Source organism: Anopheles merus, chromosome 2R (genome assembly GCF_017562075.2).
Source record: "Anopheles merus strain MAF chromosome 2R, AmerM5.1, whole genome shotgun sequence".
Lineage (NCBI taxonomy): Eukaryota > Metazoa > Arthropoda > Insecta > Diptera > Culicidae > Anopheles > Anopheles merus.
In genome coordinates, this window is record NC_054082.1 from 539,279 (window position 1) to 558,411 (window position 19,133).

General features: G+C 41.4%; 1 protein-coding gene and 2 non-coding genes across 4 annotated transcripts; 1 reads left to right on the top strand and 2 right to left on the bottom strand.

Annotated features, from left to right (window-relative positions):
* Positions 1 to 219: 219 nt before the first annotated feature.
* LOC121590145 (platelet glycoprotein V-like) lies at positions 220 to 2,353 on the top strand. 2 transcript variants are annotated; one of them, XM_041909570.1, is made up of 3 exons: positions 220 to 1,714; positions 1,775 to 1,898; positions 2,333 to 2,353. In XM_041909570.1, exon 1 carries the CDS (start codon positions 245 to 247, stop codon positions 1,661 to 1,663), a length of 1,419 nt encoding a protein of 472 aa, XP_041765504.1. In that variant the 5' UTR covers positions 220 to 244; the 3' UTR covers positions 1,664 to 1,714; positions 1,775 to 1,898; positions 2,333 to 2,353. The 2 variants fall into 2 exon arrangements, with proteins under 2 accessions (XP_041765504.1, XP_041765503.1); XM_041909569.1 differs by lacking the exon at positions 2,333 to 2,353 and having other exon boundaries at positions 1,775 to 2,173.
* A 7,482-nt stretch (positions 2,354 to 9,835) lies between these two features.
* Positions 9,836 to 9,908, bottom strand: Trnaf-gaa. The gene has a single exon. It is a non-coding gene; the product is annotated as a tRNA-Phe (tRNA).
* A 1,493-nt stretch (positions 9,909 to 11,401) lies between these two features.
* Positions 11,402 to 11,475, bottom strand: Trnat-agu. The gene has a single exon. It is a non-coding gene; the product is annotated as a tRNA-Thr (tRNA).
* Positions 11,476 to 19,133: the final 7,658 nt, after the last annotated feature.

Sequence of the window (19,133 nt, forward strand, 5' to 3'; positions counted from 1 at the left end):
TACAAAGTAGATGCAATACTTTGAGCTGCTAGTAATCAGTAAAGCATAAAGTTGGGTGTTCTCTTCAAAAGAAAGGAAAAAGAAAAAAAAACAGAAACATAACAAACTTCAATCTACATCTAATGATGGTTTCTTAGTAAAATTGTGTTATTTGTATTACTTACAGGCGACGTATGTTTCGAACTGATAACACGCCCAACCACAGCAGTCTCATTTTAATCTTCTTCCATTTGCTGATCAGTTCATGCGCACGATGGCTGGGACGCGGTTCGTTATACTAACTCATTGCGTTGCTTCTTTGTTTTTGTTAACTGTAGCAAATGGAGCTATAATACGTCTCAATTGTGATACCGTTGATGACAAGTGTTTGTTAAAGAATGTCTTCGCATCCGAGGATGATCGCTTCAAAGAAATTCGCAACGAGAGATACCAGAGCATCATCGAGTTCTTCGACTGTCACATCCACACTTTACCACCAATACCCTATATTAACAAAGTGAAAGCAAATGCGATCAATCTTGTTCGAGTCGAGGAAAACACCTTCAGCACCATACATCGTTTGGACGTTTCCTACAATAGACTGCGTGAAATTTCAACAAAAGCTTTTGAATATCCAGAAGAACTTTTAGAATTGAATCTAAATGGCAATCCAACACTCAAAGATTTTGCTTTTCTATCAAAGCTTACTGGTCTGAGAAGTCTTGATATGGCTGACATGAAGCTGGAGCTGGAACTCTTGGATATCAACACATTTGCTGGCATGGCGGAGCTATCTACACTTAATATGAGCGATAATAGAATTACCTCGATACCGGTAGGAATGTTTGCTCCACTCGTCGGATTAACTGATTTAGATCTAAGCAGAAACTCTATCACAAAAATTGCATCCGGAACGTTTGCAATTGCTACAACGCACAGCTACCTACGTGATGGAATATACCATCAAGCGCTTAATTTTGATCTGTCATCAAACAACGTAAGCATCATCGAGAACAACGCCTTTTTGCACGCCTCTAAGGTCAACCTGCGAAACAATAAGCTAATCGGTATCGGTCAGTACGCATTCGACAATCAAACAGCCCTAGAGCATTTGGATCTTTCCGGTAACGATCAGCTGAAAAACTTTGACTTCCTGCACAATCTTCGTGCCCTGCACTATCTCGATATGTCGCACATGAATTTCTCCTTCGACGGCGTTCCACGTAATATCTTCGATGATCTCGATTCACTGACAACGCTCGATCTGTCAAACAATCGAATACTCGAAATTCCAATCGGAATCTTTGCCGAGCTACAATCGCTAAACTTTATCAACCTGCGACACAATAGCATCTCGCACATCGAGTTCGGTACATTCTCTATGCGCAAATATGATCTAATAGACGAGATTGATCTCTCATACAACAATATTAAAGAGTTAAACTTCCTAGTCTTCGTGCCGCTCAAGTACCTCAAGACGCTGCTTTTACATGGAAATAAAATATCGTATGTTAACGCCAAGCAGCTGACTCGCAACAAAAGCCTCTATAATTTTGGCATTCAAAATAGCAATGTGCGCTGTTATGACCTAATAGACCTGCTCGGATCGCTAAAGCTTGTACTTGAACCAAATGAATTTATTTCACACCTACCAAATGTAGACGGAATTAGATGCCAACCATAAGGCTGGCAACAATGTTTCTTCAACTCGATTGTACAATAAACATGGCTTTAAGTAATCATGGTTTCTTTTCTTTGTTGTATCATATTTTAAAATGATTTTAAATGCTTTCAGGTGTAATGTGACATCGATCAAACTCATCATAATACAAACTAGCAGGAGGCCAAGGAGATGTATATCTTTCCATGATTATTGTAAAATGTTAGCTGAAAGTGTGTTTTCGCTTTAGTCATTGCGGGTAAGAATACAAACAGTTGTAGTTTATCTTTGGAAACATTTGATTTTCTTTTCACGACAATACCCTTTAAGCTGTTAATTCATTCAATGCCATATCATTTTGTTTCAGTAATCAGTCCAAAAAATATAGTACTAACTTTGCATGTAACTTTGTATGTAAGAATTCCATCAGAAATTTAAAATTATTCATTTTTACAAACTGTTTTTTTTTTATAAATGATATTCAGTCTAGAAATGCTCGTGAAACCACCTATATTTTAAATAACAGGATGATACTTAATTATACTTAAATTTCAAATGTACACCACTCTCCGAATCTAAATGATTTTCCATCGTACCAATTTGATATCACATCAAGTCGTCCACATCTGCAAATAGCTAACTCAAACAACATTCATTAGATTTGAATTCTGCGTTCGAATTACCACTTTGTAGACGCCTGGTTACGCCATTTGGACATTTACATAATTCGATTCACTGTTTCAAAATCGATGCAAATACCCCATGCGCACCAGAACGGAAATGGCGACCCATCGGATCGATTCCGCTAGTGTCCCAAATTGCACTAGCACTCCGCGTTCCGTCGTCCCATGCGGAAAGGGGTGTTAGTAAATGGCAAAAAGCTTTACCCAATAAAGGTAACAGCGAAAAAACTTACACCAGAAACAACCAAATGCTCTCGATGGTCAGTAATTTACACTTTGAAATGGTTTTACCCTTTTGAAGCATAACATCCCGTTACCGTCCCTCTAGGATCACGAAATATATGTATGGGTGTGACCTTTTTTATGGTCAGTGTGTGGCGCCAACGGTTCTGCTGTAGCTCTTCATGAATTTTCTGTCGTTAGTCACCCACGAGTAAGGGTATTAAAAGTAAATTCTCCCACTCTGTTGTTCTGTAACAAAATCAAACTCGTCCCGCGTGGTTCGGTTGAACCGATCTAGTGCTACAATCCATGCACTCATGCCCATACATTGGAGCTCTGGATCTGTCCTACAGCATCTCACCACAAGCAACGAACCAATGGAAGGAAAAAGGGAAGGTAGCAGCTCTAAATCCCCCACCACAAAGAGCCTGCGCGGGTGCGAATTGGCGTGTGAATAGCTCGCAAGTTGAGCGCGAGTGTTGAATTTTAATTAATTTCCAAATAAATTACTTTAATCGATTTCTACCGCTTTCATCGCTTGCCACTGGCGTTCACATGCGTATGCACTCTGGTCACGTGACTTTGGTGAGTATAGAAGTGTAACAGAAAGGATTATATCTCCAGGATCGAGGCAAACGTAGTACAGGCATAAAAATGTTACGCAGGAGAAAAAAAAGAAAACCATCTACGCAGCTATAAATTTTAACTTTATAATTTCGGTATCCCTTAGTGGCATCCATTTCGCGATCACTAGTCAAAACATTTGTGTGAACAGAACATGTTCACAGGCAATAATTCGCACAGTTTGTGAAATTGTGCTCTGAAAACGTCCCTAGGTCTATTTTACCCTAGGTGTAATATTAACGTCCCACTAGGTATATTTAACGATGGTACGAAATACGTCTATACGAGATACTAATCAGAGAAATATTACCTTTATAATGGAATGTAATTAACTCTGAAAAAAATATTCCATTTCATTTCAAGTACATCAGTTTTTGTTATTACTCCGACACACCTTGTCTATTTTTGTTTGGAGAAGTTGGTGGAAATATTATATCCCTCCTCAACGATACATACATATATCGAATATTACACTTAATAACTAATTACATACATATAGAGGTTTTTAAGGGTTCTCATGTTGTTTGGACACTTTCTTTTTTCTTTTCCTACGGGAAGTGAAGTTTACGTTATACTGCATATATTGTAATCATCGCACGTATAATATTATGTTTAAAAGTTGTAACATTCTACTGAAGAACATGCCAAGAATACCATTTGAGACAGATGTCGAAACTATTGATCCCTTCACAATCAGATTTTTGGCAAATGATGCAAGCCCTTTTTGGTGAAATGATAGAAGAGTTACAAAAAGGTGCCACCGTAACTTCCACAACGCCGTACTTTACAAAATCTTCCAGGGTCCATTATCAAGTGAACGGACCAACCACCTCTAATCATTTCCGACCTATAACGTTCTTGCCAACCGTTAGGCTAACCACAACCAATTCTGACCAACCAATAACTACCACAGTCTGAAACCGTTTCAGAAAGTGCTGAACCGTGCTGTGGTTTCGCACGAGTTTCTTCCTCTGAACGAACGAGCGAGATTTCCTTACGAAATAGTTACGAGAATGGCTTCATCCTCTTTTTTCAGGAAGCAACAACGGTAAATCAACCACTTAAATTTTGCATCTCTAACATACACTTCAGACCCAAACGATAATCGATATGGTTTTGGTTTACTATCCTAGTTAACTATCGCGACGTTATTGTAATTTATTTCAGAAGTAATTTAGTTCAGAAATCATGTAGCGTGTGAACAAGAACTACGACACTGACTATTCAAAACTGCTCTAAAATCCATGCTTTTATAGGCAAATTGCAAAGATTCATCTTTCATAGTGGTTTTACTAACTGCCATAGCATAAACATTTAGTCTTGATATAAAGTTACTTAATAGTGACAACACAAGTGTTTTCAACTATAGCACATTAGTAGACAATGCTGGCATTTGAGACAGACATACTAACAATTGTACATCTCGTAGAGTAAGTGCACCTTTGATTGTTTTTGCGTGCTGCAAGGCAACTCTAAACCATTTTATTTAAGCGGCAGTGAAATACACCGTCCAGTTTCGAAAATCCTTCACCTAAAAGCATGGTTATCCGTGCTGGCATCTGGTTTCTTGCTCCCTTGAGATTGTTTGCTACGGTCGAAAGCGATAGGCACGATGCGCAAATGTATTTTACCAAGAATGGGCAGAAAGAATATGTCCAACCGTGTGCTGACCGGTAGCACCCGCAAAACTTGTCAGAATGGGAAGCCGCTTCGCATCCACAGGGCTCTCCACTGGACACCACGCCCGCAGTCATATTCTGCAAAAGCCTTTGGGCGTAAAATAGAGGCAGACAGCACAAACCACCACCGGAAAAACCAAGCGTGCCACCTATGGAAATTTATCATCGAAAACTCTTTAGTTCACTTCTCTCACACGCTGCTTCTCTCATTTTCCCTCTCTTTCGTTCTTTTTTTATTACCTCCCTCTCTATCTCTCTCTCTCTCTCTCTCTCTCTCAGTCTCTCTCTCTCTTTCTTTCTATCTCTCTCTGTCATTGGTCACTCGCTCACTCTAATTCATTTCCCAACGGGTTGAAGTTGTCGAGTTTCGGGGACTCGATTTGCATACGACCAACTCGTCCGGTCAATCCAGCCAACGTGCGCCTGACGATCCATGCGCCATCTATTTCCGTCCTCATGAGGAAATGGGGGAGTTTCTTTGTCTCTCGAAGTGTGGAGGCCCAGTTTTCCGGCTGAATGCCTTGTACGATACGGTTGAGTTTTCTCTGTTCCGTAGCCATTCAGCGTATCGAGTCAGCTTGTCTACCGTTGCTAAACTGATCCTTTCCCTCTGCATGCCTCCCTCGGGATGAAATGACGGCTGAAGCCACTTTCCCGATAATCAGTACCCGAATATCAACGATCCTTCGTAGAGAACGCCGGACAGGTTACGCGTTTTGAGGAGAGTCAGCGAATTGAATTACTTTCGCCTCGGACAGTCGACCGATGTCCGACCCGACCCAGGAGAACATAGAAAATCCCACCGGGGCAACGGTCGGAGCGAGGCTACCCGTCCAGGAATAATCTGATAGACGCACTTAAGGATCTGTGGACAAACCCACAACACGCCCATACTCTTCATGGTAATTTCACTTGAGGGAAAATTCACGACCAGCAACGCACATCCTTTTGGCGGTCAATCAGCGAAAATTAGAATTAATTTCCTTCGTCACTACGCGTCAAGCTGTTGGTAGACTCATTCCACGGGACGTTTTGATCCTGGCGCGCAGCCTTACCAGTATCATTATTTATTCTGCCTTTTCAATTTACTTCACTCTTTTTTTAACAATCGGTAAGGAAAAATTCTGCTAACAAAAAAAAATAACAAAGGCGGTGCACCAAGGTAAGCATTTCGCAACCCTTTTTTATCTGTCCTGCATGTTGACCCCTGATATGGACAGTGTAAAATTCATCCGAAAAAATTAGCTTTGTAAAGTATTCTTTTTTGTGTACTTATATGCTGGCAGGTTCCAAAAATGAAATTTCATTCCTTGCCCCAACCAATCAGGCTCCTTTATCTGGTCTTTCCGTTATGAGAGGTTTTTATTCAAATTCTTTAACGATGTGTCCCATTTGGTAATGATCCTTATCCTAAAAGTAATTCAAGGGTCGTTCGATCTTCCATTTTCCCCAGAACAATTCTATTGTTACTTAACGTCACATTTAGAAACTAAAAGAGTAACACTGAATATTAAAAAAGCGCTTTACTTAGATTTGTATGTAGTGGTTCTCAGTTCTACCTAGCAAACGAACAAAGAATTTTTATCCCCCAAAGCGTGGTTCTACTGAATCTTCACTTTTGTGTTCCTAATCGAATTAGAATTAATCACACCATCCCACCCTTAATCGAACCCCCTCGTGCAGTTAACTTTTGCTTACATTTCTCATTAACAACCCGACCATGGTCGTCCGCAGGGCAACCATCTTCATCCAAACTCTAACAATTCCTCTTCAAATGCAGACAAACAAAGCCGCTGGCTAAGAGAAGGCCAATGGATTTTGTGGAGCGGATTTACTCCACCGGCCAACTGGCGCTAGCAAAAACAAGGGCCGAAGAACTTATAATTACAGTGCAAACCTTTTAACTTCTTGCAACCCGCAGTACACACCTCCTTATCCGGTGCCATCACGTTCCCGGCATATTCCGCCGGCAAACAGACGACCCCGACTCAAGTACGAATTTCGCTTCATTCCAGAACCACAAAGGATTCTCTTAATTCGACCATTCTACTGAATATGGGTGATTGTAAATCAACGAGCACTTTTCAGTTTCTTGCACTTTCTAGGCTAGCCTACTCGGAAAAGTAGCCTGGCGACAATCGGCTAAGGACTGAGAATACTTTAACCTTGGTACTGTAGGCAAAATAACAATCATTCATCTCGCTAACTGACATCGACTAAATGCGGCCCCAAATGAAGAAGACCTCATGGTCCATATTTTACGCCCCATTCGTTCTCGGATTTTCCAACAAGTCACACTTTTCCAGTCAAGCTGCGTATCATGCATTCTACCAAAGATACATCCACTGCAGTTCTGACAAATCGCCACTAAAGCACGATGCCACTTACTAACGATCCATTTTCAGCGCATTTATAACTGCTAACTGCTTTCCTTTTCGGTTTTGCATTCACCTCGCTTCAATATACACTCACGTGCTAGGATGGTATTTGCAGTTTGCCAGAAATTGTCTCGATGACTTGTTCAGGCTCGTTCAAGATCCGCAACCTCTTAAGTACCATTTATCCTCCGAACCAATGAGTTTGTTGCAATGCTTCTGCTTTCTTTGCTGCGCCATCTGCCCAAGTCGTAGAAATTGGGCATTGGTCCTGAAATGCATGAGTAGGAAGAAGCATTTTTTGTCTCGTTCTGGTTCTGGTGCAAACAAACCATCCATTACTAGGGCAAAACAAGCTGGCAGCGAAACGGAATCTCCGTGCTAAGTGGCACATTATTGATTTGAACTCAACCGTTTTACCTAGGCTAGCTCTCGTTAAACGACGTAAAACTAGTGTCAACCTCAGTATACCACACACGAGATGGTGCAAAAGAAAAATGTTCAACGCTTTTATCGCATCCGGTACTTGCACCATGATCCTTTGTAACGAGCTATTTTCCTTCAGCGCATGCATGCATTGCTAATGCTTGATCATGTTAAACAAGCGCATATTGGCAACACTTGGCAATAGAAACTTGTTCCATTATAATCCAGAGTGTTGGCATTGCAGTAAAATCAATTTAGTAGTTGAAACCTGTCAGCAAGTACACTGGTTCACAGTAGCAGAAACTTATGCAAACGTATGTACTTTAGAATATCGACTACAAATTGATAGCATTTTATAACATGATGAAACTTGATATTTATTGATTACTCATAGATTTAAAAAAAACATATGAATACAATTACCATTATCTGGCAAATTTCCGATAGCTCTCACATGTTCAGATATTAAGTAGACTCTTTCCTCGCTTCCAACAACCATCATGTAATACATATTCGCCTCGTCCGACATCCACAAAGAGGATCCATCGAAAGAAAAATACTGGAAAAGGCGTTGCCAAATCGAATTGTGCATCCCAAAAGCAAAACTGTCTGTTTGCATCCCAGGATAATCGTGCACTTTGATGGTAGCCTTCGAACGATACCTACCATTTGGTTGCTGATAGCTTTCGGCCGTTTTTCGGTCATTATAAGCCAGATAATAGATGACATCAAGTATTTGCTGTTCAGGGCATTTCCTTTTTCCAATGTGCGCTGGCTGAACTAAGCTAAGCTGGTCATGGAGCGTTTGCCTGCTATTTGGAAAATCGTTTCCGCCATCTTGTAATAGACATTTAATGTTCTTTTGCTGGCAAGTCGTACCCTTTCCACCTGAAGCCGACCAGCGATCAGCAAACGTTTTAAAAATGGTTGAACCAATGCTACTTCTATTACTGTGCCCGACGGTTCCGGACAAAGGAAAACATAGCAAACGAGCGAATAGTGCTGCGAAAACTCATTTGCTTTTTCCTTTCCTAGCAATACCTTTCATGGTGTGCCATTTCCAACACCATGAGAACACTTTTTTACTTCAATAGAACTACGATGCACTAAACCCTTTGCGAGCCAACTACATCCAGTAGTTTCGTCAAAGGGAACAGCTAGCTAAAAACTTTGCAATCTTAGTCTTCAGCACTTAGTATCCTCGGCAGAAACGGTTGCAGTGGGCAGAGGAAGCTGGAAATATAGTTATTAAGAGCTGGAAAAACATCGTTATTATATCTGCTTTACCTCAACCCCGTACACTAACTCTTCAGCCCTTATGGTTCTCTGTACTATGGTGCCAGCACTAAGTTCTAACTGGCTGCCGTTAGTGCATCGTATGTTATTAAATACTCACCTCACTTCTTACACTCCAATCCGCAGGTTTGGATCTACTGCTTTTCCATCCTGTTCACGCTTTCAGCCATCATCATCGACCACAACCAGTGAAGAGTGAAGAAAATGGGAAATTTATTTCCCACATTTTACCCTCTCACAACTTTGCGTCCTGATTCACTTCTCTCAACGCGAAGAATTGCCGCCATTTCTCGCTCAAAACATACAAAAAAATCTTGTAGCCATTCAACCAGAACCGATATCGCGCAGCTTTTAATGAAAAAAAATGTCAAAAAGATAAAAAGCTGCCATACCCGGTTGTTCTCCCGAAGAACGAAGCATAACTCTGTGGCCTTTATCACAGCAAATGGAATAAAATGCAACCACGCTTAAAACACTTGCATCACCTCTATGCGCTTTCGCTACTTTTGCTATTGACTTCCTGTTTCTGTTTGTTCCAAACGTTTTATTGGTTCTATTGGATAAAAACTATTCAAAGGCTGCAACTTCAGCGGCAACGCAGGAAAAGATATCACAAATCCATTTAAAGTTGCTATCTCCAAAATTATCTTTTTATCACTTGCAAATCTAGATGTGTTGAAACTGTGTTAAATCTTTACTGTGTTTGAATAATACCACAGGCCATGGAGTGAATACTTAAAAGAACTTTCATTTAGTATAAACGGGATAGCCTTTACCTATATGCCTGATTAGATATCAATAATTAAAAAAAAATGTAATAATTGATATAAACAATCCATAGTACGAAGAAAAGACTTTCCACAAACATATTTAAACACAAAAAACATACTCTGCCGAAACCCGGGATTGAACCGGGGACCTTTAGATCTTCAGTCTAACGCTCTCCCAACTGAGCTATTTCGGCGCATATTTTTTACCTCGGTATTATATTTTTAGTTTCCAATGCGCGGCATTACGAGATCAAACAGGCCGTTTGTTCCACCAGATAAGTACGGGAGTAAGCACCCCCTTATCTACATGAGATTGTTGTTGCTGGTGCACCTTTCCTTCATGTTTGACATTATCACACTGTAATACCGTAAACTCATTGACCACACTCCCGGCGCCTTTTAATTGCAACCATGCGGTGAGTGTCATTCATTGGTTGCTTTGTATACTCACAGTGATTAAACTTCCACCACACGGTGTCTGATTAAAAATACTCATACGTGACATGTGGGTACATTGCTAAGCCGTAACGTTACACTTCGCTAGCGCTTCCGCCACAGCTGACACATCCAACCCATGATCATAGGGTGTGGTCTGGCTTATTGTTAACTTCGGTATGTCTGATGTATCTTCCACTTGTTTCAGTAATTTCTGTTGACAGACAATACAGAGTTTACAGCTCTGATTCTTATTCCAACTGAAAATTATAAAACAGATTAAATAGGAAATTAATACAAATTAAAATAATATAAAACACACATTTTCCGTTTTATTAAACAGTAATGTTACCAGGTTATATTTCTTCAATATGTTAATCGAACCTACAAACACAGTGGCAAAGGGTAAGAGCAGTCGAGCAGTCCATGTAAAATGCCGATAATTAGCATTGACAAATTCACGCTCTCAGGGGGCTGTGGATGTAACCCATAAAATGCACAACGGCTCTCTACAAAATACGTGAATTCGATTTTCTGGGCTATTCAAACCAAACGTTTTCCCTGACACACCATTCTAACAACCCTTCCAAAGTAACGTCATTGGCCACGTCGTTGTAGAACACTCATAAATAACCTGCTAAACGTCCACACAGCTGCAGCCTAGGGCCAAACACCACCATCACAGCGTGCTCTGCGACTACATTTTAGCGCCATCATCGTGGGACGAGCGTTTTGTCAGCACGTAAAGCACTAGCCGTGCGCTAACGACATCTAAACAAACAACCCTACTGCGTCCACCCGCATTTCGTCAAAGACATGGTGTTGCTACGTTCGGTTTGGGTTGTGTTCTATTTGGCGTGAACGAACGCAACAACAATTACCGGTTCGGGCACAGCCGTTGCGGATGCGATTTATCGTTCCGCAGCCGGGAACATAATTAGTTTCTTAATCAATGCGTGCTTTCACCTGCAACGTACACGAATTCAAACATTGAATAGTAAGGACATCTGATCGATCAATATATTTAATTTTACTCTCAAACTGTCATTAAAACTTCGACTAATAGCTTAATTTAATGTTGTAAAAAACTGAAAACAGACAAATAAATGAAAACTGTTACCTAGCCGCCCTCCCTCCCTCTCCCTGTCGTTCAAAATTTTGTTTGATTTGAGAATTCGAATATTAAAATTAAAAAACACACACTGATCGATCGGAGAATACTGTTCCCTGTGCGATTAATTTCAGCAGTAGAAGGCTCCGGCGAGATTCGAACTCACGATCTCCTGTTTACTAGACAGGCGCTTTAACCAACTAAGCCACGGCGCCACCTTACTTATTGCAATTTTTATTTACAACACAGTATCGCTCCATCAACATTTCCGTTCAAAGTCTAGCTTTGTAATGCCACATCTAAAAACAACGATCTCATAAACCTCCACACACGCGCCATCCGCTGCACAATGCATGGAACAGTAAACACAGCATAATAGATGTCACAGCGTGAACGATGAATCAGATCTACGTACTGGCACACAATGCCATTGGGTCACCGGAACTGTGTCTTCGCTCCCCTAGGCTATTTCAAACGCTTGTCGTGTCTGTCTGCGTTGGTGAATATTTGAGTGTTAGATTATTCCATTCCAGCACTGCGAATAACGGTTTACGACCGTGTCACTGCATTAGTATTCGCATTGATAACAAGATTAGAACATGTGAGCGAGTGTGTCTATGTGCGCTACGGTCCTTAATATCTCTGCCACGTTGTGCTTGGTGCAAGGTCGACCACAGTCAACAAACACCGGATACATTTCCACCCCATTCCACCGTGGCAACATATCTCCATTGTCCCAGTTTCAGCCCGCCCGTTTTGGCAAGTTGCTGGCTGAACCATCGTGCATAGAACTCATCCGATCAGCGCAGCTCACGACCTATGCGGCAAGAGCTCATCTCAGCCATTATCGAAATTAACCATGGCAAAATGGGAAAATTATTGGGGCAATGTTTTCTGGCATTCGTTGCTAGCCTGTAGTGTTTTCATTACCTTCCTACGTTCGCTGTTCCAGCACGCCACAGGAACTAGACTGAACGATATCCAAACGAGGTTGTGAGGACATCCGTTGGTCAACACTTTTGATCAAATTATGCAACCATGCAACAGCTCCTATCGAGCTTTATGGCACTTCCTGCTTGGTTCCTGTTGACCTACAAGAGACGATTGAGATCTCCAGGGCTGAATGCGATGTTCTGGGTCTTTTAAAACTCGTAACTTGATACTTTACAATGCTTTTCGACTTAGACTTTCGAATACATTTTTTTAAATACTGACCACTTTTCTTTTTCAGCCAAACATTCGACTCGGAAACCCTTTTCAATCTATTTGTATACTCTCATCCAGCCTGGAAAGGTTTATCATCTTGTAATTAATCATTCTGACGGCGTAGAAAAATTATGTCCGACTGGTCATTTCTTCGCCATTCTCAATGTATGCCATTTGGCATAACCACATTCATAAGGAGGCTTCACAAATGTGATTATAATTTGAAAATGATGACATTTTACCCATACAGCCGCACAAAAACGGGCGAACAATGTATGCGTCCTTTATCATCGTGTCATTAAAAACACATAAAAACCTTGAAAAATGATCAAACATGGTTTACCTTGAAACCTGATGTGAACCTTTAAGTGATGGACAGAACACCATATACAAATATTTAATTTTTATCATTATGATGTCAGTAACGATTTTAAGCACCATATGGAAAAAACAACACGTGTTTATAGTAAAACAAAAATTTGTTTTAAGTCGCTTTCTACAACACAACTGGCACAACATTTATTTTATTATAAGTTTATCATTATATACCATCTGCATCCATCTGCAATACCATCTGCAACAAATGCAAACGATACACTATTCTCATAACATTTTCACACATTGTGGTAGTGTTGCAGAACTGACCAGAGCATCACATGAACAAGCCCAACGATAACAATAACAGGCTTGTTATTCTGTACTGAATTCCACAACAAACCAAGAGTTTATAAGATTAGAACTCGATACACCATGCAGCCGCATTTATACGATCATCGATCCTAATTGAATCAATGCAATTGCACACCAAATGCTCAACGTATACACTACACTTTTGAACGACCGTTCGAGCCTTATTCCGGTTCATTCTGGGCGCCTTGTTCCGGAATAAATTAAATTAATTTTGCCCCGTTACTACTGGCACTCAAATCGTTCTACGGGTTGGAGGCGGATGTGACTAATCATACCAAACCTCTTGCGAATGATGCCAGCGCATTTCCACTGACACTCTGGACTTAATCGACTGCTCGAGCAATACATACACATTTCTCCAGTACGTCTGCCTGTTCCGACTTGTCGTGAAAACCGAATGAACAAGATGTTCATGTCCTAACATCCAACGAATTTTCACAGCTTGTAGTGAACAGAAACGCAATCACCAGCAAAGTCATTATCTGCCAAGAAGATGATGACGATTAAAATCCTTTGGTTTACATCCAGAACCAATGGCAGAAATCTTTGATCCTTACAACTCTCTCATGTTTTCTTGACGCATACAACATGCCGAACCTGCGATAGATACCCTACCCAAAGTTGTAAATTTCTCTCCGCAAACGTTCTTCGAGGAATGAAGCACTCGTCTAGTATGTGACACATTGAAGGCATATTGCATCCTCTAAGCATAAGCTTTTAACGTTCGTACCTCATCCTAGTTCTGTGCTCTACTGTTTCCAAACTATTGCATCAGTCACACAGAGGAATTTGCATCTACGTAATGTAATTTACCGAATCATTACTAACTATAATCGCCATTCTTCATCCACTTTTAAGGATCACGTAGTGCAGCGCATAACGATTGACTTCCGTTAATCCGTTTTAAAAGACATTCAACCTTAAAAACCGGCTAGCTAGGGAAGTCCCAGTTCAAATGGTCGCCCAAACGAAGCTTTCGTTCCTAACGTAGCAGTTTCGTTTAATCTCGTTTGCAGTCTGGTTCATATTTTTCGGATTTACTTCATACCTCCCGTTTGCGAATGATCGAAATGAGAAAACCAACACCCCCAAAGCAGTTTAGTCAGCCCTTTTTACAAAGCTCAAAGCTACCGCTATCTATTTGAACGTTGGTTCGGTTTTAGACCCTCAGCTTTACCCTCTCATCAATGTATTAACGCTTGATGTCACTGGCAACGATTATCCTTTTCGACGATTCTCACTCATTTTGGTATGGGACCATATTTTGCAACTTCATCAAAACAAAGCAAGGAGCTTTTTCTCACCATACAACGATTATAGCTATGGTTAGCAAATTCAACTAACTAAGACTGTTTCGTTTCCACTGCGTTCCCTTTTTTCTCACTCATTCTGCTGGTTCCGAAAGGATCACACAGCTCTGTTGAACGCTTTACCGATTGCAGCTTGCTTCAGTCGGAAACCAGCATTTTCCTTTTCCTCTTGCCATAAATTTTACATTTTGCTTAAGCTGCCTTTCAAAAGGCTCACCCTGCCCTCGGCAAGGCACGAACAGGAGAGCAAACATCGCACGCCATTAAACCGTGTAATTAAAATGGTGTAAAAGATCACGGGATCCAGAACCCACGGACGGTGGCAAGGGTTAAATTGATTCGATTTTCACAGATAATGCTGCCTGATAGCGTTCCACATTGTGACGAAAAGATCGTGCCAACTAGCCGGTGGACCACCATTCTCGATGGAGCAAAACAAGGACATTGCGGGAGGGGACAGTGTGAACATTGCGGCAACGCTTTACTCGAGATGAACCAAATGCTTGCTTTTCCGTTGACTCTGCCTGCTGGTGCGGATCACGTTTAATCACACCCCTCGCTTCCACTCCAGCCAGTCAGCCGTAACGGTTGCATTTAATTGCAGCGAGCGAGATAATCATTGAGCAACTGCCATTTACGCCGGTTAAATTATATATTTCCCCATATTGCTGTGAACGGAGCTTTCGTCCGCCATGTCCTTTCCGTTATTTCTGTCACCTTCATTTTCCTCCGCATTTGCATTTCTATTTTGGTCTTACTTGCACCACCGACACAAACATGCAACCATCCTTTGCCGTCTTCCGTCTTAATCACTATGATGCTCTGACTTGCAATGTGCAAATGCACAGGAAAGCAGCGCAGGGAAATGAAAAGCAAACACTGCAAACAAACCAATGCTCTACAATCTACATAACAATTCTTCATTTTGAATATTCCATTACCATATTTCACAGGAACCTTCCGAGTCTGGACGCCTGCCGTTTCCTTGCTCCAGCCGGTCGATTCGCTGTACATCTTGAGCAAGAGCGCCGACCGTCACAAGGGAATTGTAGTTAGCGTATATAGAAGGGCAGAAGCAGCAGAAGCAGAGCGAGGAAAAGTTAAGGCATATTATCATTACTTGAATAGTGCATGCTACAGACTGTTTGGTAAATTTACCCGGGACTTCGATTACATATATTTGAACTTTCAATACAATTTCTATCCCATAAAAAGTTAATCGAAAAACTGCACCAGAAGCACAATTTCTAGTTAGATGCCTTCCCCCATTTAAAGAGTACCTCTAGTAGATGGATCAATATTTTGTTTTAATCAAGCTTGTTCACTTTCCAGTCTGCAGTGAGCTACTAATTCACTAAATTATACCACCAAAGCTTGCTCAATATTATCTCCAAACCCACCTACACAGCCAATACCTTCACTCGTTAACGTATTCACCGAATATTATTACTTAGACATTGAAAAATGGGACACTCATTAAAATTTTACATTCCCTTGCCCCGAACCATTCCTTCAACAAGCAAACGTGCAAGTGTGACACAGTCTAATTGTTTTCATCCATTTATACCATCCATGAGAACAGCTTCAACGGCCTAGCCCGTACAGCCAGCTGTGTTGCACACTCCCGGGAGCCCACAAAATGTAGCCGACTGTCCTCCGAGACTTAATAATGGAAATGAAAAATTCGAGCTACTGAGGCACGGACACTATTTAATTAACAAAGCACACAAGGTGTATGTGAGTACACGTTGCACGGACTGTTCGCATCGAATTGCACGTGGACTGTGCGCTACAATCCAAACCTCCACGGGGCCGGAAATGCACGGCACCTAATGCAAATGGGGCAACAGCATCTTCGCCCACTAATGGTGGCAAGTCCGTTGTTTTTTCTTCTTTCTGTACCTCCGTTACTTGACAGCTTGGAACACTCTTCCGTCGCGCGGAATTACGTGCTCGCTGTCCCTTCTGCCAGGAAGCATGGTGTCCGAAAATTCTTCTGTTTTGCCATCTGTTTGGACCTGGCTGTTACACCCCACCAACAATCCCAGCCACAACTTGACACCAGTGGCCAGTATTGCCATGGCCAACCAACACCAAATTTAATACTACGCAGTCTCAAAAGTTATGGTACGGAAAATTCAGCATCTTTTATTCATTTTTTACGGGTTTGCGGTTTTGTTTATCATTCATCCAGGCGTTAGTTCCTTTTGGGCATGCCACCATTTATCCTTTCCTTGTTGTGGTTGTGTATTTTTTTGTTCCCCCGCAATGTCCCGTACGCTTCACTGTTCGAGTTTTTTGTTTCCATTCCTCCGACGTCCAAGCACGCGCGGCACTAGGAAGGCCCGACAGTGAGATGCTAGGGAAGAAGCACCATGCACGGTCAAACGGTTTTCCCGGGAGAATCAAATGGCTCGGCGAGCCGTCTGATGGAGAAATGCGGAACTAAGCCGTTCAGTAAATATGCAAAGGCATCCATTGCGTCCCCCGGTAAAGAATGGTCAGAACGTAGTGCGCGCATATTTCAAGATTTAATTGGTTAGGATGGGGTTGGCTGCTAATGGGTTTCGAAATTAATGAGTTCCTTAGTAATATTGCTTTGTTTGTTTCGAAAAGAGATTACTCATAGACGTTTGCTGCGCGCCATCACTTTCAAAATACAAAGCACAGACAGAATGCGCATAGGACCTTCGTGTTTTTGCACACATCATTTGCGCTCTGATTTCGGTTGTTGCCATACTCAAGTTTCCATTTTAGTAGCCATTTTTACAATCACATTTTTTCACGATTTTTCAGCTGTACGTGACCGAAACACGTAAGCTCTTAAAATAAATTGCCTATGAAGTTATCGTTCTTTCAATTCCTGGTTTTCATTGGTGTTTCTACCGACTGCTTATAGCGTTCTTTTTCAAAGCGTCAGAATTACTTTAACCTTCCATTCCGCGAGCTAAGTAGCGAATAGTTTTATCATCCCCGAGAAATGTATCACATTCTATCGTAAATATATTATTTCTCATTAAAAACAGGTATGCCACTAGAAAATCGATCCGATATTGTATTTTTCCCATCATCTTCACCACGAACCATCGACTTGTAAACGTCGCACTATACCTGCCTCTATCAGTACTGCTATATTTTATTGGATTGCCTCGCCAATTCTCAGCACTGGAATGACTTTCACATGTTCCAGCAGCGTTTGGCGTACGAAGAGAAAACACTTTTTGCAATATGCAAATTTGATCCTCTTATCGAAACACATAGCCCAAGAAGCGTATCTTTCCACTTTGGTTCCCTACCTTCACGCACCTTCCTCGACCCTCTTGCAACATCAACAAGCTCAATTCAATCTTGCTCAACGGCAAACATCCCATGCGGCTAAACAACCTCCGGCGCGCGTCATCCATTTCAAAACATGGGTACGACGGTACACAGAATAATGGCAAGACTTTAAAATAACCTTTTTCCAGTATCGACTTACGAGGCGATCAAGCGTTTCCCAAATTTCAGAACTTTGTACACTATCCAAACAGTTCTGAGCAACACCATGCGTCTCCATTTATGAACACGACGGACGCGACGAACACATTGGTTTATGTAAACTATTTGCAACGCTCGCAATCCTCCTTATTGGCTTATTAGGTTATGCACTCACCGCATTGCTCACTCATTTGATTCAAATTTAAACATCTCGTCTAAATGAGCTCATTTTTCAACCAACAAAATGGGGCGCAAAAAGCTACTTTCTCAGCATTTCTTGACCATCCTTCATAGGTCGCTCGCTCATGATTATAGCCAGAAACACACACACCACTCAACATCCTCTCACAATACTGCTGCGCTCGAAATACAGTTTGGTCTCATTTTTTAGTTTTAATTAAGTTCTTTTATTCCCCATCGTTACTCAAGCGGTTATTTTACTTTCAAGAGTTTGGTCATTGTCGTTTTTCTACCGAAGGTCCTTCGTAAGTACAGACGGCAAACTGAATTGGTTAGCCGCATCCGCCACTATCCCTAGCTTGAGCAGCTCAACCGACATACGAGCTAAATGCCTTAGCAACACTTACCATCTCTTAGGAAGTGGCTCGAGTCCTGTGCTTTTGTAAAAAGAGAAAAAAAAATCCGAATGAAGCGAGGCAAAATACCGCGAGTTTATAACTGAACTCAACTTACAAATGAACGTACCAAATTACACTCGACTTGCCTCGGTATACCGTTCTACAGCGAGAGCTTCTGGTGCTAATGACTGATGAGAACCATCCACAAGCACTCGGCATACGGACCAGCCCGGCTTGTGTGCGAGGAAAGACACCAGCATAGTCGTCCTAAACTATGCCAATTGGGTGTGGCTGGGGCTTTGGAAAAGATCCAATCATTTGTTTTCCTTTCTTTGAGCGTTGCAATTAGTTCCTCGTTCGACCCAGCAACGTAAACAACTCAGATGCGAAAAAACCGAAGGCTCATTGATACGCTATGCTCGGTTGAGACAAAACCATTGCAACATGTTTGTTTGTGCCCAAACTTCTTTGTACTATAGTTGTAATACTCAGTGTATGCAATTGTAATTAATTTTTGGTAGCGGGGTTGCTTATTTCGTTTTATTTTGCTATTAAAATATCACGTGTTTGATAATTTAAATATGTTTTACTACCTATGCTAAATTTGTACAA